Below are 19,407 nucleotides of genomic sequence, written 5' to 3' on the forward strand. Positions count from 1 at the left end.
CCTTGCCCAGATCAACACCCGTACATGTACCCACATCAGGATCATCATGATTTCTGGAAACCTTGAAGGTAGATAAACAAAACCCACCCCCTTTGGATTATCTTCCTTGGCTTGCATATTTCCAGCTGTTTCTCACTCCATCCCCCCACCTTGTTTATGCCCTCCTTCTAGGGGTCTTGGCGTTACTCTTCCATTTCAGTGATCTGATGGATCTCATGTCACTTCGGTCCCTGCTTGCTAACTTGGTGGTCTGCCGGGGTCCAGCCCTGGCTGATCCAGGGTATTCGAAGGAGAGACGGCGTCGGCGAGGATCAGGAAACAATTGCTTAATTAAACGTTAATTAAGGATATAAAGAGTAATAGAATGAGGATAGCTCAGTAGGAAAATTCAGTGAAGAAAAGAGGCTGAAATAAGGATAACTCAGTGAGGAAATTCAGTGGAGAAAAGAGGCTGAATAATTCAGCCAGAAGGTAAGAAAAAGAACGACATGGTGAGACCAAGTTTCGGTGAACAAGGCCCACACTTTATTTTCCAAAGTAGTTTTTATACCTTAAGTTATGCATAGAGGATAATGGGGGAAGGGGTAGAGTCATGCAGCAAGCCAGGCTTTCTTCCTGCAAACTTATCATATGCAAAAGCTTAGGTGATTTGCATCATCTTCTGGCCCGGAGGCCTGTTAACATTTTAAGACCTTTTCTTCAGAAAACTTATTTTTCTCTAAAGGTGATTGGTCAGGAGCCACCCTCCAAAAGCATTAGATAAAGTTGCATTCCTACAGAGCACAGGTGTGGTGGGCTATAACAAGAAAAAGAATTAACTCAAGGGTCCCAGGTTACAAACATTAAAGCTACTACTAACACCAATTATATTAATCAATACACTGCCAGGGACACAGCAGGTAAGGGATATGGAAACTTAGCAGCAAACATTGGCCCAACAAGTGAAAATCCCTTCACCAATACAATTTCTAATCAATCTTTTAACTACTCAAAAGAATCTGTGTTTAGACAGTTTAGAACATCTCCTGCCTCTCACAGTTGGGAGGCTCTGAACAATCACATGTGGCCGGAAAAACCTATTCAGGCAGGCTAGAGGATTTCCAAAGGAGTTTGTAGGTTAAACACTGTCACACCCAGGAATTATTAACTGGAACTGTAAGCTAACTCTTTTTTCAGAGAGAGGTAGTGGGGGACAGCACCCCGTAAAGTCAGAGGTGTAGGTGAAAGCACAAAGCAGAAAGTAGGCAGACTCTGGTTTTGGGGCTAGATGCTCGAGAATTTCCAGGGGGACTCCTGAAGCTCGATCCCGCCTTTGCGTATGCCGAGCCTCCTTCCTCATGACCTTTGTCATGGGCGGAGTTCCTCACTCTGGCTCCCAGCAGTGATAGAATTCCAGTTGAGCTATTCCAGATCCTGAAAGATGATGCTGTGGAAAGTGCTGCACTCAATATGCAATATGCCGGCTCCCGGCAGTGGTCGATTTTTCTGCCCTTGTGCTCAGGTGAGACTCCACTCCACCCTGACTGGGGGTCTTTGGCTTGTGGGGATTGATGGGGGCTAATCCTCTCTGCTTCATGGTGCCTTCTAAATGTCCTGCTCTGCTTTTGTGGGAAAAGAGATGGATTCGGCTGTGTGATGTTGGGTGAATAGGGATTGCTGTTCATGTTGCCATCATACCTCTAATTCAGGTATCACTCAGACCAGAATTTAAGCAAGAACAGAGGAAGAAACTGAGATGGAGCTTATAGTCAAAGAAAGGTCTTTGGACTCTGTACTTGAAGCCGACACCTCAAGGATTTTAAAGAGTCTGTGGTTCTGTCCCAGCACCATCCCCACCTGGAAATCTGGCCAGATTGTCTATGGATGTGCCTTCCTGCTTGCTGAGCAGTGGGACTTCTCTTTGGTGATATTCTGAAATTGCCAGGATGGATAGGAATGTATATTTGTCTATTGAGTCTTGGAAATACGATGTCCGTTCCTGATGTGGGCAGCCTGGGGAAGGGTGTGACCCGAGGTCCTGACGTCTTTGTTTTCCGGGTCCAGCCTGTTCTCCTCCACCTTGACCCTTGCAGTACTCCTGCTGACCATCCTGAGCCTGATCCTGGCCCAGTGGCCCAGCCAGGTGTTCTCTGGAGACCCCGTGCTCACAACAGTGGCTGTGCTGCTGCTGCTGCTCATCACTGGGGTCACGGTCATCATCTGGAGGCAGCCCCAGGACCCCACTGCTCTTCACTTCAGGGTAGGTGACCTCATGTGCCCAAAGTGTCCACCTTGAGTGAAGGAGGTCTGCGTGCTTTAGGTCTAAGCTTCCTTTGTTGGACCAGGAAAGAAGGGGAGTTGCTGAAACCTATGGACCCTTCCCTGATCCACACTCAGTGCTTTACATGCACTAAGTAGGCACTGAACACACAGCCTGAATGGCACTGAACTTGTCCCTCCCACATGGGATAGAATCTCCCTTTCAGATGCCTAGGGTGTGTTCAGGGATGAACTGATGCTGCCCACAGGTCCATGCTTTGCCTTTCCACCCACTGGTAAGCATCTTTGTGAAAGTTTACCTGATGGTGCACATGACCACTTGGACCGGCGTCCTATTTGGCATCTGGATGGGGATTGGTAAGTGATTTTTTGGAGTCAAGAGGCCTCTTGGTTGACTGAACCCAATCCTCTTCCTACCACCTCTCCCCTAAATTGTGTCAGATTCCATAAGAGGAGGCCTATCGGGCATTTATAAGTGAGGAGAGCATCTGTTTTTGCTTCTCATCTTCTCATTTCCCTACTAGGATTTACCATATACTTTGGATATGGGATCCGACACAACTTGGAGGAGAACACTGAGCAACACACCAGCCTCCAACTCCTAATTACTGGACAAAAACATCCCTGGTGCTGAGTCATTCTAACCACAGGAGAGAGATGCTGTGTGGAATCCCTCCACGCCCTGGAGGATCTGCTGGTTCGAGGGGCACTGTGAGCCTCTATGGACGTGAAGGTGGAATGCATTTACATCCGTGTATTTATTGCTAGTGGACAAAGTGACTTTAATGCTGCAAATGCTGAAGGAAACATTTACAAGCATAATAGACATCCAGAAAAAAGGATTTTCATGAAAAATGTACAAAAATGTAACCAGAAACCAGAGGAAGAAATGAAGTATTAACTTGAACATAAGCAGTTCCTTCTTGGGCCTGTTTCCAGTGAAAACACATAGATTGTCACGTGGGAAGGAAACACAGGTAACCATATATTGTGACAAGAGCGGTACTTTAGGGGGTTTCCCTGGCATCCAGAGATTAGGACTTCCCTTTTAAAGCAGGGGGTGCAGGTTCAGTCCCTGGTCATGGGACTAGGATCCCATATGCCTCACAGCCAAAACACCAAAACATAAAGCAGAAGCAATAAAGACTTTAAAAATATTTTAAAAATCTTATTTAAAAAAAAAAAAAAAGGTTGCACTTTAGGGAATTCCCTGGAGGTCCAGGATTTAGGACGAAGCACTTTCACGGCCATGGTTGGTCAGGGTTCATTCCCTGGTTGGTGAACTAAGATCCTGTAAACTGTGCAATGTGGCCAAAAATTAAGAAAAAAACATAAATGTAAATTTTAAAAAAGAGTTGCATTTTAAATATGAGAAAGCAGATGGGTTGGAAGCAGAAGGAAAGGAAGAGATACATTGTGCAAACAATAACACAAGAAAGATGTATAGCCATATTAATATCAGGTGAAGGAGAATTTAAGAAAAAGAGAATAATAATACATAAAATGGATTGTTTTACTCAGGAAGAGAAATGGTCATTTTCATCTTTCCCGCCAGCTTTGCTGCTGCTGCTGCTGCTAAGTCACGTCAGTGGTGTCCGACTCTGTGTGACCCCATAGAGGGCAGCCACCAGGCTTCCCCGTCCCTGGGATTCTCCAGGCAAGAACACTTGAGTGGGCTGCCATTTCCTTCTCCAGTGCATGTAAGTGAAAAGTGAAAGGGAAGTCGCTCAGTTGTGTCTGACTCTTCACGACCCCATGGACTGCAGCCTACCAGGCTCCTCCATCCATGGGATTTTCCAGGCAAGAGTACTGGAGTGGGGTGCCATTGCCTTCTCCCCCCGCCAGTTTTACTGAGACATATATCACACTGTGTAATAAGCACTTTACTTTTCTGTCACAGACTCTTAGAATTACATAGTAGAGTTGATGAGGAAAAGTTCTTTAATTGGAAAAATAAAAACCCCGCATTGCCAGAAGTGAGGAAAGAGGGTTGGGAAGTAATGGTTGGTTGATGAATGGTTATGGCTGGGTGGAACTAAAAGACAGGAAGTGAAACTAGAGAAGTAAAAATAAAAAGATGTTACTGAAGAAAATAATGCTTGAAACTGAGATTATGGACATGGAAGACATTGGTAATCATGAAGTAGAGGACTGTTTGTGGGAATGAGCAGCTGCAGTAGAGAGAAGGGGAGATGGAGGTCAAGAAACTGAGCAGCAAAGTTACTAAATGAATTTCAAAATAGAAGACGATGAACAGGAAAATTCTGCATGTTCACTGTCTTGCAAGGTCTACTGAAATACAGACTTGGGAAACAATGGAGACTGAAACTGTTGGATGAAACTTTGATGGAAGAGGCTGACATCACCTGGTTGCTGTTCTTCCCTTACCGCTGGGGGACAGCCAGATATCCCGTGTTACCCAGTGTGCTGTTAACAGGCAACACAGAACACCGCCCAGAACAGAGTCCTGATGAAAAACTGAATCAGAAAGTCATCAAGCCTCTAGATCAACCACAGCTCATCATGAACATAAGGGATAGATTCACATTTCCACTGAAAACACAATCAGCCAAAACCAGAATGTTGACAATTCCCCAGGGCAGAAGAATGGTCCAGTGTTTATACCAATTAAATGTATGATCCACAGCCATAAACAGGAAATCATTTGACTCAATTCTAATGAGGTGAATGGACGTAGAGCCTTTAATACAGAGTGAAGTAAGTCTGAAAGAGAAGAACCAATATTCTACATTAACGCATATATATAGAACTAGAAAGATGGTGGTACTGATGAGCCTATCTGTAGGGCAGCAATAGAGACACAGACATAGAGAACAGACTTGTGGGCACAGTGGGGGAAGGAGAGGGTGGACGAATTGAGAGAGGAGCATTGAAACATTTCCATTTTCGGATATTGAAGAATCCTTGAATCCCTGGGATAAAGCCCACTTGGTCATGCTGTATGATCTTTTTAATGTGTTGATGGATTCTGATTGCTAGAATTTTGTTAAGGATTTTTACATCTATGTTCATAGTGATATTGGCCTGTAGTTTTCTTTTTTTGTGGCATCTTGGTCAGGTTTTGGTATTAGGGTGATGGTGGCCTCATAGAATGAGTTTGGAAGTTTACCTTCCTCTGCAATTTTCTGGAAGAGTTTGGGTAGGATAGGTGTTACGTGAACGTGAAGTCGCTCAGTCGTGTCCGACTCTTTGAGACCCCATAGACTGTAGCCTACCAGGTTCCTCTGTCCATGGGATTTTCCAGGCAGTAGTGGTGGAGTGGGTTGCCATTTCCTTCTCTAAGGATAGGTGTTAGCTCTTCTCTAAATTTTTGGTAGAATTCAGCTGTAAAGCTGTCTGGACCTGGGCTTTTGTTTGCTGCAAGATTTCTGATTACAGTTTCAATTTCCGTGCTTGTGATGGGTCTGTTAAGATTTTCTATTTCTTCCTGGTCCAGTTTTGGAAAGTTGTATTTTTCTAAGAATTTCTCCATTTCTTCCACGTTGTCCATTTTATTGGCATATAATTGCTGATAGTAGTCTCTTATGATCCTTTGTATTTCTGTGTTGTCTGTTGTGATCTCTCTGTTTTCATTTCTAATTTTATTGATTTGATTTTTTTCCCTTTGTTTCTTGATGAGTCTGGCTAATGGTTTGTCAATTTTATGTATCCTTTCAAAAAACTGGCTTTTGGCTTTGTTGATTTTTGCTATGATCACCTTTGTTTCTTTTGCAATTATTTCTGCTCTAATTTTCAAGATGTCTTTCATTCTACTAACCCTGGAGTTCTTAATTTCTTCCTTTTCTAGTTGCTTTAGGTGTAGAGTTGGGTTATTTATTTGACTTTTTTCTTGTTTCTTGAGGCATGCCTGTATTGCTATGAACTTTCCCCTTAGCACTGCTTTTACAGTGTCCCATAGATTTTGGGTTGTTGTGTTTTCATTTTCATTCATTTCTATGCATATTTTGATTTATTTTTTGATTTCTTCTGTGATTTGTTGCTTCTTCAGAAGCGTGTTGTTCAGCCTCCAAATGTTGGAATTTTTAATAGTTTTTCTCCTGTAACTGAGATCTAATCTTACTGCATTGTGGTCAGAAAGGATGCTTGGAATGATTTCAATTTTTTGTAATTTACCAAGGCTAGATTTATGGCCCAGGATGTGATCTATCCTGGAGAAGGATAGAAAACTAGAAAACACTGGTGAAAGAAATCAAAGAGGACACTAACAGACGGAGAAATATACCATGTTCATGGATCAGAAGAATCAATATAGTGAAAATGAGTATACTACCCAAAGCAATCTAGAGATTCAATGGAATCCCTATCAAGCTACCAATGGTATTTTTCACAGAGCTAGAACAAATAATTTCACAATTTGTATGGAAATACAAAAAACCTCGAGTAGCCAAAGCAATCCTCAGAAAGAAGAATGGAACTGGAGGAATCAAGCTGCCTGACTTCAGGCTCTACTACAAAGCCATAGTCATCAAGACAGTATGGTCCTGACACAAGAAATATAGATCAATGGAACAAAATAGAAAGCCCAGAGATAAACCCACGCACCTATGGACACCTTGTCTTTGACAAAGGAGGCAAGAATATACAGTGGAGAAAAGACAATCTCTTTAACAAGTGGTCCTGGGAAAACTTGTAAAAGGATGAAACTAGAACACTTTCTAACAGCATACACAAAAATAAACTCAAAATGGATTAAAGATCTAAACATAAGACCAGAAACTATAAAACTCTTAGAGGAGAACATAGACAAAACACTCTCCGACATACATCACAGCAAGATCCTCTATGACCCACCTCCCAGAATATTCTAAATAAAAGCGAAAATAAACAAATGGGATCTAATTAAAATTAAAAACTTCTGCACAACAAAATAAACTATAAGCAAGGTGAAAAGACAGCCTTCAGAATGGGAGAAAATAATAGCAAATGAAGCAACTAACAAACAACTAATCTCAAAAATATACAAGCAACTCCTGCAGCTCAATTCCAGAAAAATAAACGAACCAATCAAAAAATAGGCCAAAGAACTAAATAGACATTTCTCCAGAGAAGACATACAGATGGCTAACAAACACATGAAAAGATGCTCAACATCACTCATTATCAGAGAAATGCAAATCCAAACCACAATGAGGTACCATTTCATGCCAGTCAGAATGGCTGAGATCCAAAAGACTACAAGCAATAAATGCTGAAGAGGATGTGGAGAAAAAGGAACCCTCTTACACTGTTGATGGGAATGCAAACTAGTACAGCCACTATGGAGAACAGTGTGGAGATTCCTTAAAACACTGGAAATAGAACTGCCATACGACCCAGCCATCCCACTGCTGGACATACACACTGAGGAAACCAGAATTGAAAGAGACATGTGTACCCCAATGTTCATCGCAGCCCTGTTTATAATAGCCAGGACATGGAAGCAACCTAGATGTCCATCAGCAGATCAATAGATAAGAAAGCTGTGGTACATATACACAATGGAATATTACTCAGCCATTAAAAAGAATACATTTGAATCAGTTCTAATGAGGTGGATGAAACTGGAGCCTATTATACAGAGTGAAGTAAGCCAGAAAGAAAAACACCAATAAAGTATACTAATGCATATATATGGAATTTAGAAAGATGGTAATGATAACCTTGTATGGGAGACAGCAAAAGAGACACAGATGTATAGAACAGTCTTTTGGACTCTGTGGGAAAGGGAGGGGGTATGATGTGGGAGAATGGCATTGAAACATGTATAATATCATATAAGAAATAAATTGCCAGTCCAGGTTTGATGCAGGATACAGGAAATTGGGGCTGGTGCACTGGGATGACCCAGAGGTGTAGTATGGGGAGGGAGGTGGGAGGGGGGTTTCAGGATTGGGAACACGTGTACACCGTGGTGGATTCATGTTGATGTATGGCAAAACCAATACAATATTGTAAAGTAATTTGCCTCTAATTAAAATAAATAAATTTAATTTAAAAAAAAGAAACATTTCCATTACCAGGTGTAAAATAGATCGCTAATGGGAAGTTGCTCTATGACCCAGGGAGCTCAGACCCAGTGCTCTGTGACAACCTAGAGGGGTGGATGGGGTGGGAGGTGGGAGAGGAGGCCCAAGAGGGAGGGGACATACGTGTACCTATGGCTAATTCATGACGATGTGTGGCAGAAACCAATAAGCCATTGTAAATCAATTATCCTCCAATTAAAAATTAAAAAAAAAAATGATGTGTGAAATGGATTTCAGATAAACTGTCTCCAATGCCCCCTGTTGTAAAGTGGGCAGTGCTCTTTCCTTCTTAGTCTCTGATGCCTATTTTAGTTCCTGGCACATAGTCGTCTCTATGGCAACGTTAAATGCCTGAATTCTGTCCACTACTTCCTTTACCTGGCCACACATTTTATTCAGTAGCAACATCATATTGTGGGAACAGTTAAACTTTGCTGCTCTTGGAACAGAAACACTTCCCCACTTTATCTTCTTAGGTTTTTTGACTGAAGTCTGCTAAAAAGACACAGAAAAGACAAATTACCAGGAGGAAGGATTATATGCAGGAGACAACCAAAGTATAACTTGCTAAGTGATTAAAGCTGCAGGCTTCTGTGCCTAACTTAGCAGAGGGGTGTAGGAAGAAATAGCTTTTATGGGAAGAATAAATGGATTTCTTTGGGAAAGACAAATAAATTAAGAAATCAGAGATGAGACGCTTTGTAATAGTATTTGTGTCTGCAGGTATGAGTGGTCTTTCCAGCTTCTTCAGGCTAGAAAACTCCCAGAGAGCAAAATTTAAAAAAAAAAAAGTAAATGTCTCTGTTTTTAATTGGAGGATAATTGCCTTACAACTTTGTATTGGTTTCTGCCATACATCTGCATGAATCAACCATGGGCAGACATGTGTCCCCTCCCTCTTGAGCCTCCCTCCCACTTCCCACCCTATCCCACCCCTCTAGGTGTCACAGAGCATCAGGTCTGAGCTCCCTGCATCATACAAATTTCCACCGGCCATCTGCTTTACATATGGTCGTATTTATGTGTCCATGCTCCTCTCTCAATGTGTCCCACCCTCTCCTTCCCCCACTGTGTCCACGATTATTGTCCTAGTTTTACTCACCACTGGGCTCTTGGGAGCCGTTGGGCACAGCCTCTCCTCAGAGAGGGACTTTCTGGCAGCTGCACTTACCAGAACTTTCTGCTTTAAGTCTGATAAGGGAGGCTCCGAGAAGGCTTCTTTCTGCATCCGTTGTATCTCCAACGTCTTCTTTTAAAGTAATCCCCCTGACTACTGAGCCTGTGCTCTAGACCCCTGTGCCAGAGCTGAAGCCTGTGACCCTAGGGTCTGTGCTCCCAACAAGAGAAGCCTGAGCACCGCGGCTAGAGAGCAGCCTCCCCACCATCACTGCAAATGCAGAAAGCCCCCGCAGCATGAAGACCCTGCCCAGCCAACAAGAAACACAGAAGTGGCTCAGAAGGTAGACTCCGCCTGCAATGCAGGAGACCCTGGTTCAAATACAGGGTTTGGGAAGATCCCCTGGAGAAGAAAATGGCAACCCACTCCAGTAGTCTTGCCTGGAGAATCCCATGGACAGAGGACCCTGGCGGGCCACAGTCCATGGACTCACAGAGTCAGACCCAACTGAACGACGAACACTAGACTTTTTTTTTTTTTTTAACCAACTTTGGGGATTCAAGTGCATCCTCACTCAACAAACTAAAACTTTCTGAAATAGGTTAAGCCTCTTTCATCTTGTGTACCTGTTTTTCTTTTTTTTTTTTAACTTAAAATATTGTAAATCAACTATACTTCAATGTTAAAAAGAGAAGCAAATGTGAGAGTCCATCAAGTACTGCATCTATGTCTCCTTTTGCTGGTATGTGCCCAGTGTTCTAGCATGTGGGTCACTTGACTTGGGTCAGAATCTAGTCACCACTTCAAGCATCTTCTAAAGCTGCAACATTCCCCTCTCACTCTCAGATTTTCCTTCCAGGAGGAGCAGGGCTCCTGATCTCTTGCATCATTTTCCTTCTCCATCTCTGTGCTCAGCTCTCCCAACAAACAGAGCTCCCTGAAGAAGCAGTCCAAGTCACACCCCCTTTACCCTCTTCCATCCTTTTGTGCAAGGCTGGGTGCAGGTGCGATGCTGGTTCCATGTTTGCTTTGCTTGAATTAACATCAGAGTCTTTAAGCTCCCCTTCTCCTGGTTGGGGTCCAGCTGGGCTTGTGTGTTCCCCCGCACTGGAGTGTCTCAGGTCATGTGTAGACAGTGGGTATCTAGCAAGAGGACTGGGAGGGAGCAGGGTTGTAAGTCAGGTCCCAAGTCTTACAGCTCACATGTCTCATGGTCCTTTATGATCAAATGAGTTCAAGTGTCCATGGAAAGAATCAATATACAATCTAACAGGAATAAAAGAGTTTTACTTGAGCCAAGCTGAGCACTATAGCCTGGGAGGCAGCCTCTTAAATAACTCTGAAGAACTGCTCTGGTTTTCTTTTCTTTTTTGGCCCTGCTGCATGGCGTGTGGGAGGAGGGGAGTGTGCAGGGTCCTTAGTTCATACCAGGGATCGAACCCATGCCCACTGCAGTGAACACACAGAATACTGCCAGGGAATTCTCAGAACTGTTCCACTGAAGCATGGTTTCCGGCACAGTCTTATGCCTCATCCAACAGAGAACATACATCACACACGACAGGGTGTATTCTTTCAAGTTTCAAAAAGAAACAGACTTAGTCTGTAGACAGTGAGACAGCAGGGCCCTGGTATCCGGGAAGGGAACCTTATCTTGGAGGGAGTGTTAACATGGACGCCATGAGAAGGGAGATGCTCATTCTTATCTTCAAACCAGATGCTCTTTAACTCAATGGTTAAAGCAGATGAGCTGTGAGGGTTAGACAGGCTGTTTTAGTTCACACACAGTTCAAGATGAACCATGTATAGGCCAAATGACTTTCCCATTGAAAATATTCAATATGTCAACATTTTCTCCATCACAAGCAGATAAAAATCTTAGGACTTTATGATCTAGCAATTCTACCTGTGAGGATATACCCAAAAGAGCTGAGAGTACACCCATGGCCATAGCAGCATTTTTCACAATAATTAAAACATGAAAGCAACCCAAGTGCCCACTGACCATACTAGAAAGGAAGGGAATTCTGACACATGATATCATACTCAGTAAAATAAGTGTGACTACACTTGAGAACTATTGTGTGATTCCTTTTAAGTGAGGGCTCTGGAGTCATCAGATTCACAGAGACAGAAAGTAGATGGTGATTGCCAGGAACCGGAAAAGGAAAAAGAAGGAATTGTTGTTTAATAGAAATAAGAGATTCAGCGTTGACAGATGAAAAATGTTCTGGAATTTGGTTGCACAAAATATGAATATACCTAACATGACTGAGGGGCTTTCCGAGTGGCACTAGTGGTAAAGAACCCGGGGGCCCATGCAGGAGATGTAGGAGACCTGGATTCAGTCTCTGGATTGGGAAGATCCCCAGGAGGAGGAAATGGCAACCCACTCCAGTATTCTTGCCTGGAGACTCCCACGGAGAGCAGCCTGGTGGAGCTGCAAAGAGTCGGACGTGACTCAAGTGACTCAGCACACACACACAAAACATGATTGAACTGGACACTTAACATGAATTAAACGGTAAATTTTGTTGTGTGTACTTTACTACAACAAAAAAAACATCTCAGGGCCTTCCCTGGTGGTAGAGAATCTGCTTGTCACTGCAGGGGACTCAGGTTTGATCCCTGATCAAGGAAGATTGAACATGGTGTGGAGCAACTAAACCTGCGCCCTGCAATTCCTGAGCCCGTTCTCTAGAACCGGTACTACTGAGGCCACAAGACACAGCTAGTGCAGCCCGCCCAGCCCAGAGCCTGTGCTCCACAACAGGAGAAGTCGCAGCTGTGAGAAGCTCCTGCACCGCCGCAGAGTAGCCCCCACTTGCTGTGACTAGACAAAGCCTGTGCGCAGCCACAAGGACCAAGCACAACCAATTAATAATCTATTTAATTAATAAAAAATCATCTTAACTACTTAAAAAAAAAAAAAAAACCCTCTCAGAACCTCCCCCAAGGGTAACCACAGAGGAGTCAGGGCTGATAGCAACAGAACAGATGGTCCCCGTCCACCGAACCCTACCCCCACCCCCACCCCCACCCCAACAACCCAGGGGTGAGGACTGTGTTCTGTGCTCAGGACTCCCTGCTTCAGTTTTTGGAGATGTCTCAGCTCCAGCCCCGCACGGCTTACCCTCAGCCTCCCTGACTGACCCAGTGCTCCAGACTCTGCTCCAAGGATCCAGTAAGTCTTGGATCACCCTCTTCTGTAGGAGACTGGGTGCTGAGCTCACATCCTCCTAAAGAGACCTCTGCAACCCCAGAGTGGAGGGGGTCAGCCCAGCTCCAGCCTGAGGGTGGAGAGACCCGTTTTACAGATGAAAACAGGAGCTGGGAGCTCTTGTGTTTTGTGTGAGAATCAGTGGTGGGGGGTGGCCAGCGGGAGGGGAGGTTGGATCAGTGCCTGGAGGTTCTTGCACGTGTGCTAAGTCACTTCAGTCATGTCTGACTCTTTGCGACCCTATGGACTGTAGCCCGCCAGGCTCCTCTGTCCATGGAGATTCTCTAGGCGAGAATACTGGAGTAGGTTGCCATTTCCTCCTCCAGGGGTTCTTCCCAACCCAGAGATCGAACCAGCGTCTCTTACATCTCCTGCATTGGCAGGCAGGCTCTGTATCACTCACTTTTTTTTTTTTTTTTTTGAATGATGCTCAAACAATAGTGAAGATTATCTTTATACAGGGCTTATGATATATGGGCCACCCACTTCAGTCTCTTGTATACCGTCCGCCTTTTAAATCTATGTGTTCCTCTTCTGCTGATATGAGGGAACTATAAAGGACTTGCATATCAGCAGATGTTGGTGTCTGTAGGTGATGATGGTAGGTTCTTGTTCAGTCACTCAGTCATGCCTGTCTCTTCACGACCCTGTGGAGTGTAGCACACCAGGCTTCCCTGTCCTTCACCATCTCCCGAGTTTGCTCAAGTTAATGCTATGTTGATTTGTATTCAATCACCTTAAGGTTTGTACACCCAGCAACACTTTGAAGCCGGTCTCTATTATTTATCATTGGCAATAACAACAGCAAAAAGGCAGTAAAATATACATGACATAATATTTACCATCATAACCGTTCTTTTCAAAATTCAGCCCCAACACCCACATGCTTCTGAGGATCTCAGTTCCCCCACCAGGGATCAAATGCAGGTCCATGGCAGTGAAAGTTCTCACTCCGAGCCACTGGACTGCCAGGGAATTCCCACCCACATCATTTTTAAGTGTGCAGTTCACTAATGTTAAGTGTATTTACATTGCTGTCCAGCCAATCTGAAGAGCTCTTTTGTATCTTGTAAAATGGAAACTGTGCCCCATTTAACAATACCTCCCCATTTCCCCCTTAACCCCAGCCCCTGGCAAACCACCATTCAACTTTCTGTCTCTATGGCTTTGACTCCTCTCAATACGTCATAGAAATGGAACCATACAATATTTGTATATTGGCGAGTGGCTTAAGGGTGGCTCAGATGGTAAAGAATCTGCCTGCAATGCAGGAGATCTGGGTTCAGTCCCTGGGTTAGGATGATCCCGTGGAGGAGGACATGGCAACCCACTCCAGTATCCTTGTCTAGAGAATCCCATGGACAGAGGAGTCTATTGGGGTTGCAAAGATGTGACTGAGCAACTAACACACACAGACAAGGGAGTGACAGGAAGCTTTTCCCAAGCCTTTTGGGTCTTAATTACCTTTAGCTCATAAAGAATCCTTGAGTTAAAGTGGCACATTTGGGAAGACATATTCTTGTACCCCTCACTTCTCTTCAAGCAAATCCTTGAGTAATCTTGAAACATTAAAAATCTTCTTTATTTGAAGAAACCAAAGTTCCCACAGAGAGAACTTGCCCAGTGTGTCCTTTTACCACCTGCTCCCCATCCCTCCATTCCTCCGTGGAATTGAGCTTCCAGGGTCAAGGGCAGATGGACATCATTGATGACTTCATGCCTTGCTTTCTCAGCAGATCATAGCCCCCTCAACTATGTCTATGATGCTGGGTCAGTATCTTCGCCAGTTTGGTCAGAAGCTGGTCCGCAGGAAGCCACAGTTCAGGGAGGAACCTGAGAGTTCTGAGACCCCTCCTCCGAACACCCTGGACCTGGTGGTGATAGGTTTGGACAACATGTTGGGAGCTGGCATATACATCCTGATTGGGGGAGTGGCCAAATTCATAGCTGGACCAGCAATCATCCTTTTCTTACTGGTGGCCGGCCTGACTACTCTGTTGTCTGGGCTGTGTTATGTCGAGTTGGCAGCTGGAGTAGAAAGACCTGGTACTGTGTATTTCATCAGCTATGTCACAATGGGACAACTGTACGCCTTCATCACTGGCTGGAACCTCTTACTGTATTTCATTATTGGTGAGATGATGGGGAGTGGGGAGAAGTGGGCCTTAAGATGGAGAAAGTTGGAGAGATGAAGAGGCTTCACTCATTCATCAGAACTCTGTTATCCACCTTCAGGGCAGGGTTGGGAGAGGAGTAATGGTGGCAGGAAAACTGCACAACCTCGTTGCACGCAGGTCTGTCCTGCTTTCCTTAAGTGATGGACCGAGAAACCAGAGGAAAGGGAACTGTAGGGAGTGGGTGAGAGGGAAGCACATCCCTAGACTCATCCTCTGACCACAGTGAAGTCTTTGCTGAGCTGTTGCCTTCCTGGATTTTCCCTTACACCTCAACTTAAAAATTCAACTCTGATCTAGTTCCTCTTAGTCTCATTTACCTGTGTTTCTTTGTTTTCCATCACTTCTGTCTTCTAGAATATTAAATAGTTGGCCCTTTTGTGAATCACCTGGGTCTCCCCTGTCCACCCCATGAGAAGAAACTCTTTGAGATCAGGTGTATTTTTGCTCACCTCCTGCCCCAAATATCTCACATGGTGCATAATAGGGGCTCAGTTTCTGTCTGCTTGTAAACATTCCTTCTTCTGTTGCTGCAGCCATTGCCTGTATAGCCCGGGCCTGGAGCTCCATCTTTGACAGCCTGATTGGGAACCACATCTCTGAGGCATTAGAAGGAACTTTCTCTCTGCAAATGCCCTACTTCCTGGCCTCATTTCCAGACTTTCTTGCCCTGGGCCTGGTGCTGCTGCTCACAGGTGAGAAGGGACCAGAGACAGAAAGGGAAGAACAGGGTATGGAGGGGGAGCTGGCATGGGGAAGGCTTGGGGTGGCAGAAGGGTGGGGAATTAAGACTGGGAAAAAGGGTTTGGAATAAGAAAGAGAGGAAGGCAAGACAGAGAGCATTTTTTCTACCCTTGGACTATTGGTAATTTAGATTGGATCATTCTTTGGTGTGGGCTGCTGTCCTGTACATTTTCTGGTTTTTTAAAGAAAATGTTGTTGGGGGAATTCCCTGGTGGTCCAATGGTTAGGACACTGTGCTTTCACTGATGAAGTTTTGGGCTGAATCCCTGGTCAGGGAACTAAGATCTCACATGCCAAGAGGGGTAACCCCCCAAAAATCATTCTTGGATGTTGAGTAGCATCTATGATCTTTATGTACTAGGTACCAGTGACACCCAACCCCCAAACTGTGACAATTGGAATGCCAACAGGCAGGGCCAATGTCTCTTGGAGCAAAAAATCACCCCAGCTGGTAATTATTTACCTAGACGAACAAGTTTCTTCCTCTGTACTGAGATCAAAGCTATGTGTTTTGTTTTGTTTTGTTTAACTGAGAGGAAATTCATGTCAATTTAACCATTTTATTGTTTTTCCCAGCTTTACGTAAGTGTTAGTCACTCAGTCGTGCCCGACACTTTCCCATGGAGTACAGCCCACCAGGCTCCTCTGTCAATGAGATTTTCCAGGCAAGCATACTGGAGTGGGTTGCCATTTCCTTTTCCAGGGGATCTTCCCAACCCAGGGGTCGAACCCAGGTCTCCTGCACTGCAGGCAGATTCTTTATTGACTGACCTACAAGGGAAGATATAATTCACTTCATACAAAATAGATGGGGAAAACATGGAAACAGTGAGAGGCTTTATTTTCTTGGGTTCTCAAATCACTGCAGATGGGGACAGCAGCCATGAAATTAAAAGGCACTTTCTCCTTGGAAGGAAAGCTATGACAAACCTAGACAGTATATTAAAAAGCAGAGGCATAACTGCGGACAAAGGTCCATGGAGTCAAAGCTATGGTTTTTCCAGTAGTCATGTACAGATGTGAGAGTTGGACCATACAGAAGGCCGAGTACCAAAGAATTGAGGCTTTTGATTGTAGTGCTGGAGAAGATTCTTCAGAATCTCTTGGGCTGCAAGGAGATCCAATCAGTCCATCCTAAAGGAAATCATTTCTGAATATTTATTGGAGGAACTGATGCTGAAACATAAGCTCCAATACTTTGGCCACCTGATGAGAAGAATGGACTCATTGGAAAAGACCCTGATGTTGAGAAAGACTGAGGGCAGGAGGAGAAGGGTACAACAGAGGATCAGATGGCTGGATGGCATCATTGACTCAATGGACATGAGTTTGAGCAATCTGTGGGAGATAGTGAAGGACAGGGCAGCCTGGCGTGCTGCAGTCCATGGGGTCACAAAGAATTAGACATGACTGAGTGACTGAACCACAACAGCTGACAAACAGCATTGTAAAAGTTTAAGATGATTTGATAGACATGGATATTGTGAGATGATGGTCACAGTAAGAAAATATCCATCAGCAGGTGTCCAATTCAGCGGCACTTAGTACATTCCCAGTGCTGTGTAACCACCACCCCCATCCAGTACCAAACGTTTCCATTACAGCAAAAGGAAACCCTGTACCCACTGAGCAGTCACTGTCCATCTGTCCACAGCCACCAACCACCAGCCCTGGGCAATCACTCATCTGCTTTCTGTCTCTATGGATTTAGTTATTGATTTCTCTAACCTCACTGCAATGCATGGGGAACTCCCAGACCAGGGATTGAACCTATGCTCCCTGTAGTGGAAGCTCAGAGTCTTAACCAATGGATTGCTAGGGGAGTGCTGGATTTAGTTATTTTGTTGTCTCATTTTCCATTTTTCCCACAGGACTCCTGGCTCTGAGAGTTTATGAGTCAACCCTGATTTACAAAGTGTTCACAGGCTTGAACATTTTGGTCCTCAGCTTCATCATCCTCTCTGGCTTCATTAAGGGCGATCTGCACAACTGGAAGCTCACGGAACAGGACTACACATTGGCTGCAGCTGGATCTGGTGATGTCTACAGGTTAGGAGGGTACCCTTGGTTGTATTAATGCATGTGTGTGTGGTGTGCAGAGTTGGGAATATGCTGGGGACTAATGAGACCTGGAGTGATATCCAAGCTTGGGGGTTCCTGGAGCCCAGGACCTGTGGTACTAAGGGAGGAGCCCAGTAGAGATGGCTGAACACAGCTCACCCACATTCTTCCTCTTTGCTTCTCTCACCATAGCTTGGGCCTTCTGGGTTCTGGAGGGTTTGTGCCTTTTGCTTTTGATGGAATTCTCCAGGGAGCAGCTACATGTTTCTACGCATTTGTTGGTTTTGCTGGCATTGTCAATGCAGGTAACATGGGCATCGTGTGTCCCATTGGGGTTTGGGAACAGAATGGGCTGCCCTTGGACACAGGGGTGGGTAGAAGGTTAGGTTGCTTTTGAAGGTTGAAGAGTAAAGTGAGTTTGGTGTTTACTGACCCAATACCTTCTCCGAAAGGGAGAAAAGCCAGCAATCCTCAGTGGTCCATGCCCTTGGCTGTCATGATCTCCTTCTTCATCTGCTTTTTGGTGTGTTTTGGTGTCTCGGCGGCCCTCACCCTCGTGGTGCCCTACTACCTGATTCAGCTTGAGAGCCCCTTGCCGCAGGCTTTCATCTATGTTGGGTGGAACTCTGCCAAATATGTCATGGCTGTTGGCACCTTCTCCATTCTTTTATACAGGTCAGTGTCATGGTTTTCTCCTCACCTACTGTCAGATGCTCGGGTATCCCCGGCCCTTGGGACTGAGAGATGAGAGAGAAAGACATCTTGCCCCATGTAGACCAGGGAGCAAAAGCCCCGGTCTCTCCTGCTTCTGCACCTTCTCACACATTCCCATTTTCTCTTCCAGCCTTCTGAGTATCATGTTTATCATGTCTCAGTTGACCTATGCAATGGCAGAGGATGGGCTCCTTTTCTGGGGACTTGCCTGGATCCCTGCCCCTACCGATGCCCACACCATCATTATCCACACCACCGATGCCTGCATCATTGTCCACACCGTTGCCCCCACAGGAACCCCCATCATGGCTGTCTTGGTTCCTGGAACTCTTGCAGGTGAATAAACAAAACTCACCCTTTTAAAATCATACTTCTTAACTTGAGTATTTCCAGTGGTTTCTAACTCTCCCCCCACTGTCTTTGCTCCCTCATCCCAGCGGTCATGGCGTTACTCTTCGACTTCACTGACACGGTGGACCTCATGTCATTTCAGTCCCTGCTCACTTACTCCCTGGTGACATTTTCTGTCCTTGTCCTCAGGTGAGACCCCATGACACCTTGACTGGGGGGGGTGGGGTGGGCGGTCTTTGACTTGTAAGGGTTGGTGGGGAGGGAATCATCTTCTACCTTCATGCTGCCTCCTCAACGTCCTGTACCATTGACTGGGGAAAGAGAGGCATTAGATAGACTGATGTTGGATCAGCAGTAGGGGCTGTTACTAATATTGCCTTAGTATTTCTAATTCAGGTATCAACCAGCCCAGAACGGAAGCAAGAAGGAGAAAACAGAGGGGGAAACTGAGACGAAGCCTGAAGTTGAAGGAGGTCCTTTGGAATCTGAACCTGAAGCAGGAACCTCAAACATTCTAAAGAGTCTGTGGTTCCCTCCCAGCACCATCCCCACCCGGAAATCTGGCCAGATTGTCTATGGATGTGCCTCCCTAGTTGGTGAGCAGTGGGATTTTTCTTTGGTCATATTCTGAAATTGACAGGATGGTACTGGAGTGTGTATTTTGTCAGTTGAGGAGTCTTGGAGATATGATGGCTCTTTCTGATGTGGGCATCCTGGGGAGGGATGTGACTCAAAGCCCTG

At 45.0% G+C, this 19,407-nt stretch overlaps 3 protein-coding genes across 4 annotated transcripts in view; all 3 read left to right on the top strand.

Annotated features, from left to right (window-relative positions):
• LOC133231013 (cationic amino acid transporter 3-like) overlaps positions 1 to 19,407 on the top strand; it is a 128,344-nt gene that overhangs the window by 74,534 nt on the left and 34,403 nt on the right. The window lies entirely within an intron of this gene.
• Positions 1 to 19,407, top strand: part of LOC133231019 (cationic amino acid transporter 3-like) — a 62,384-nt gene that overhangs the window by 19,773 nt on the left and 23,204 nt on the right. The window lies entirely within an intron of this gene.
• Positions 3,162 to 18,674, top strand: LOC133231017 (cationic amino acid transporter 3-like). Its single transcript, XM_061389184.1, has 7 exons — positions 3,162 to 3,236; positions 14,359 to 14,755; positions 15,333 to 15,491; positions 17,412 to 17,589; positions 17,794 to 17,906; positions 18,054 to 18,276; positions 18,446 to 18,674. Exons 2-7 carry the CDS (start codon positions 14,377 to 14,379, stop codon positions 18,657 to 18,659), a joined length of 1,266 nt encoding a protein of 421 aa, XP_061245168.1. The 5' UTR covers positions 3,162 to 3,236; positions 14,359 to 14,376; the 3' UTR covers positions 18,660 to 18,674.

This window comes from Bos javanicus, chromosome 18 (assembly GCF_032452875.1).
Source record: "Bos javanicus breed banteng chromosome 18, ARS-OSU_banteng_1.0, whole genome shotgun sequence".
Classification (NCBI taxonomy): Eukaryota; Metazoa; Chordata; class Mammalia; order Artiodactyla; family Bovidae; genus Bos; species Bos javanicus.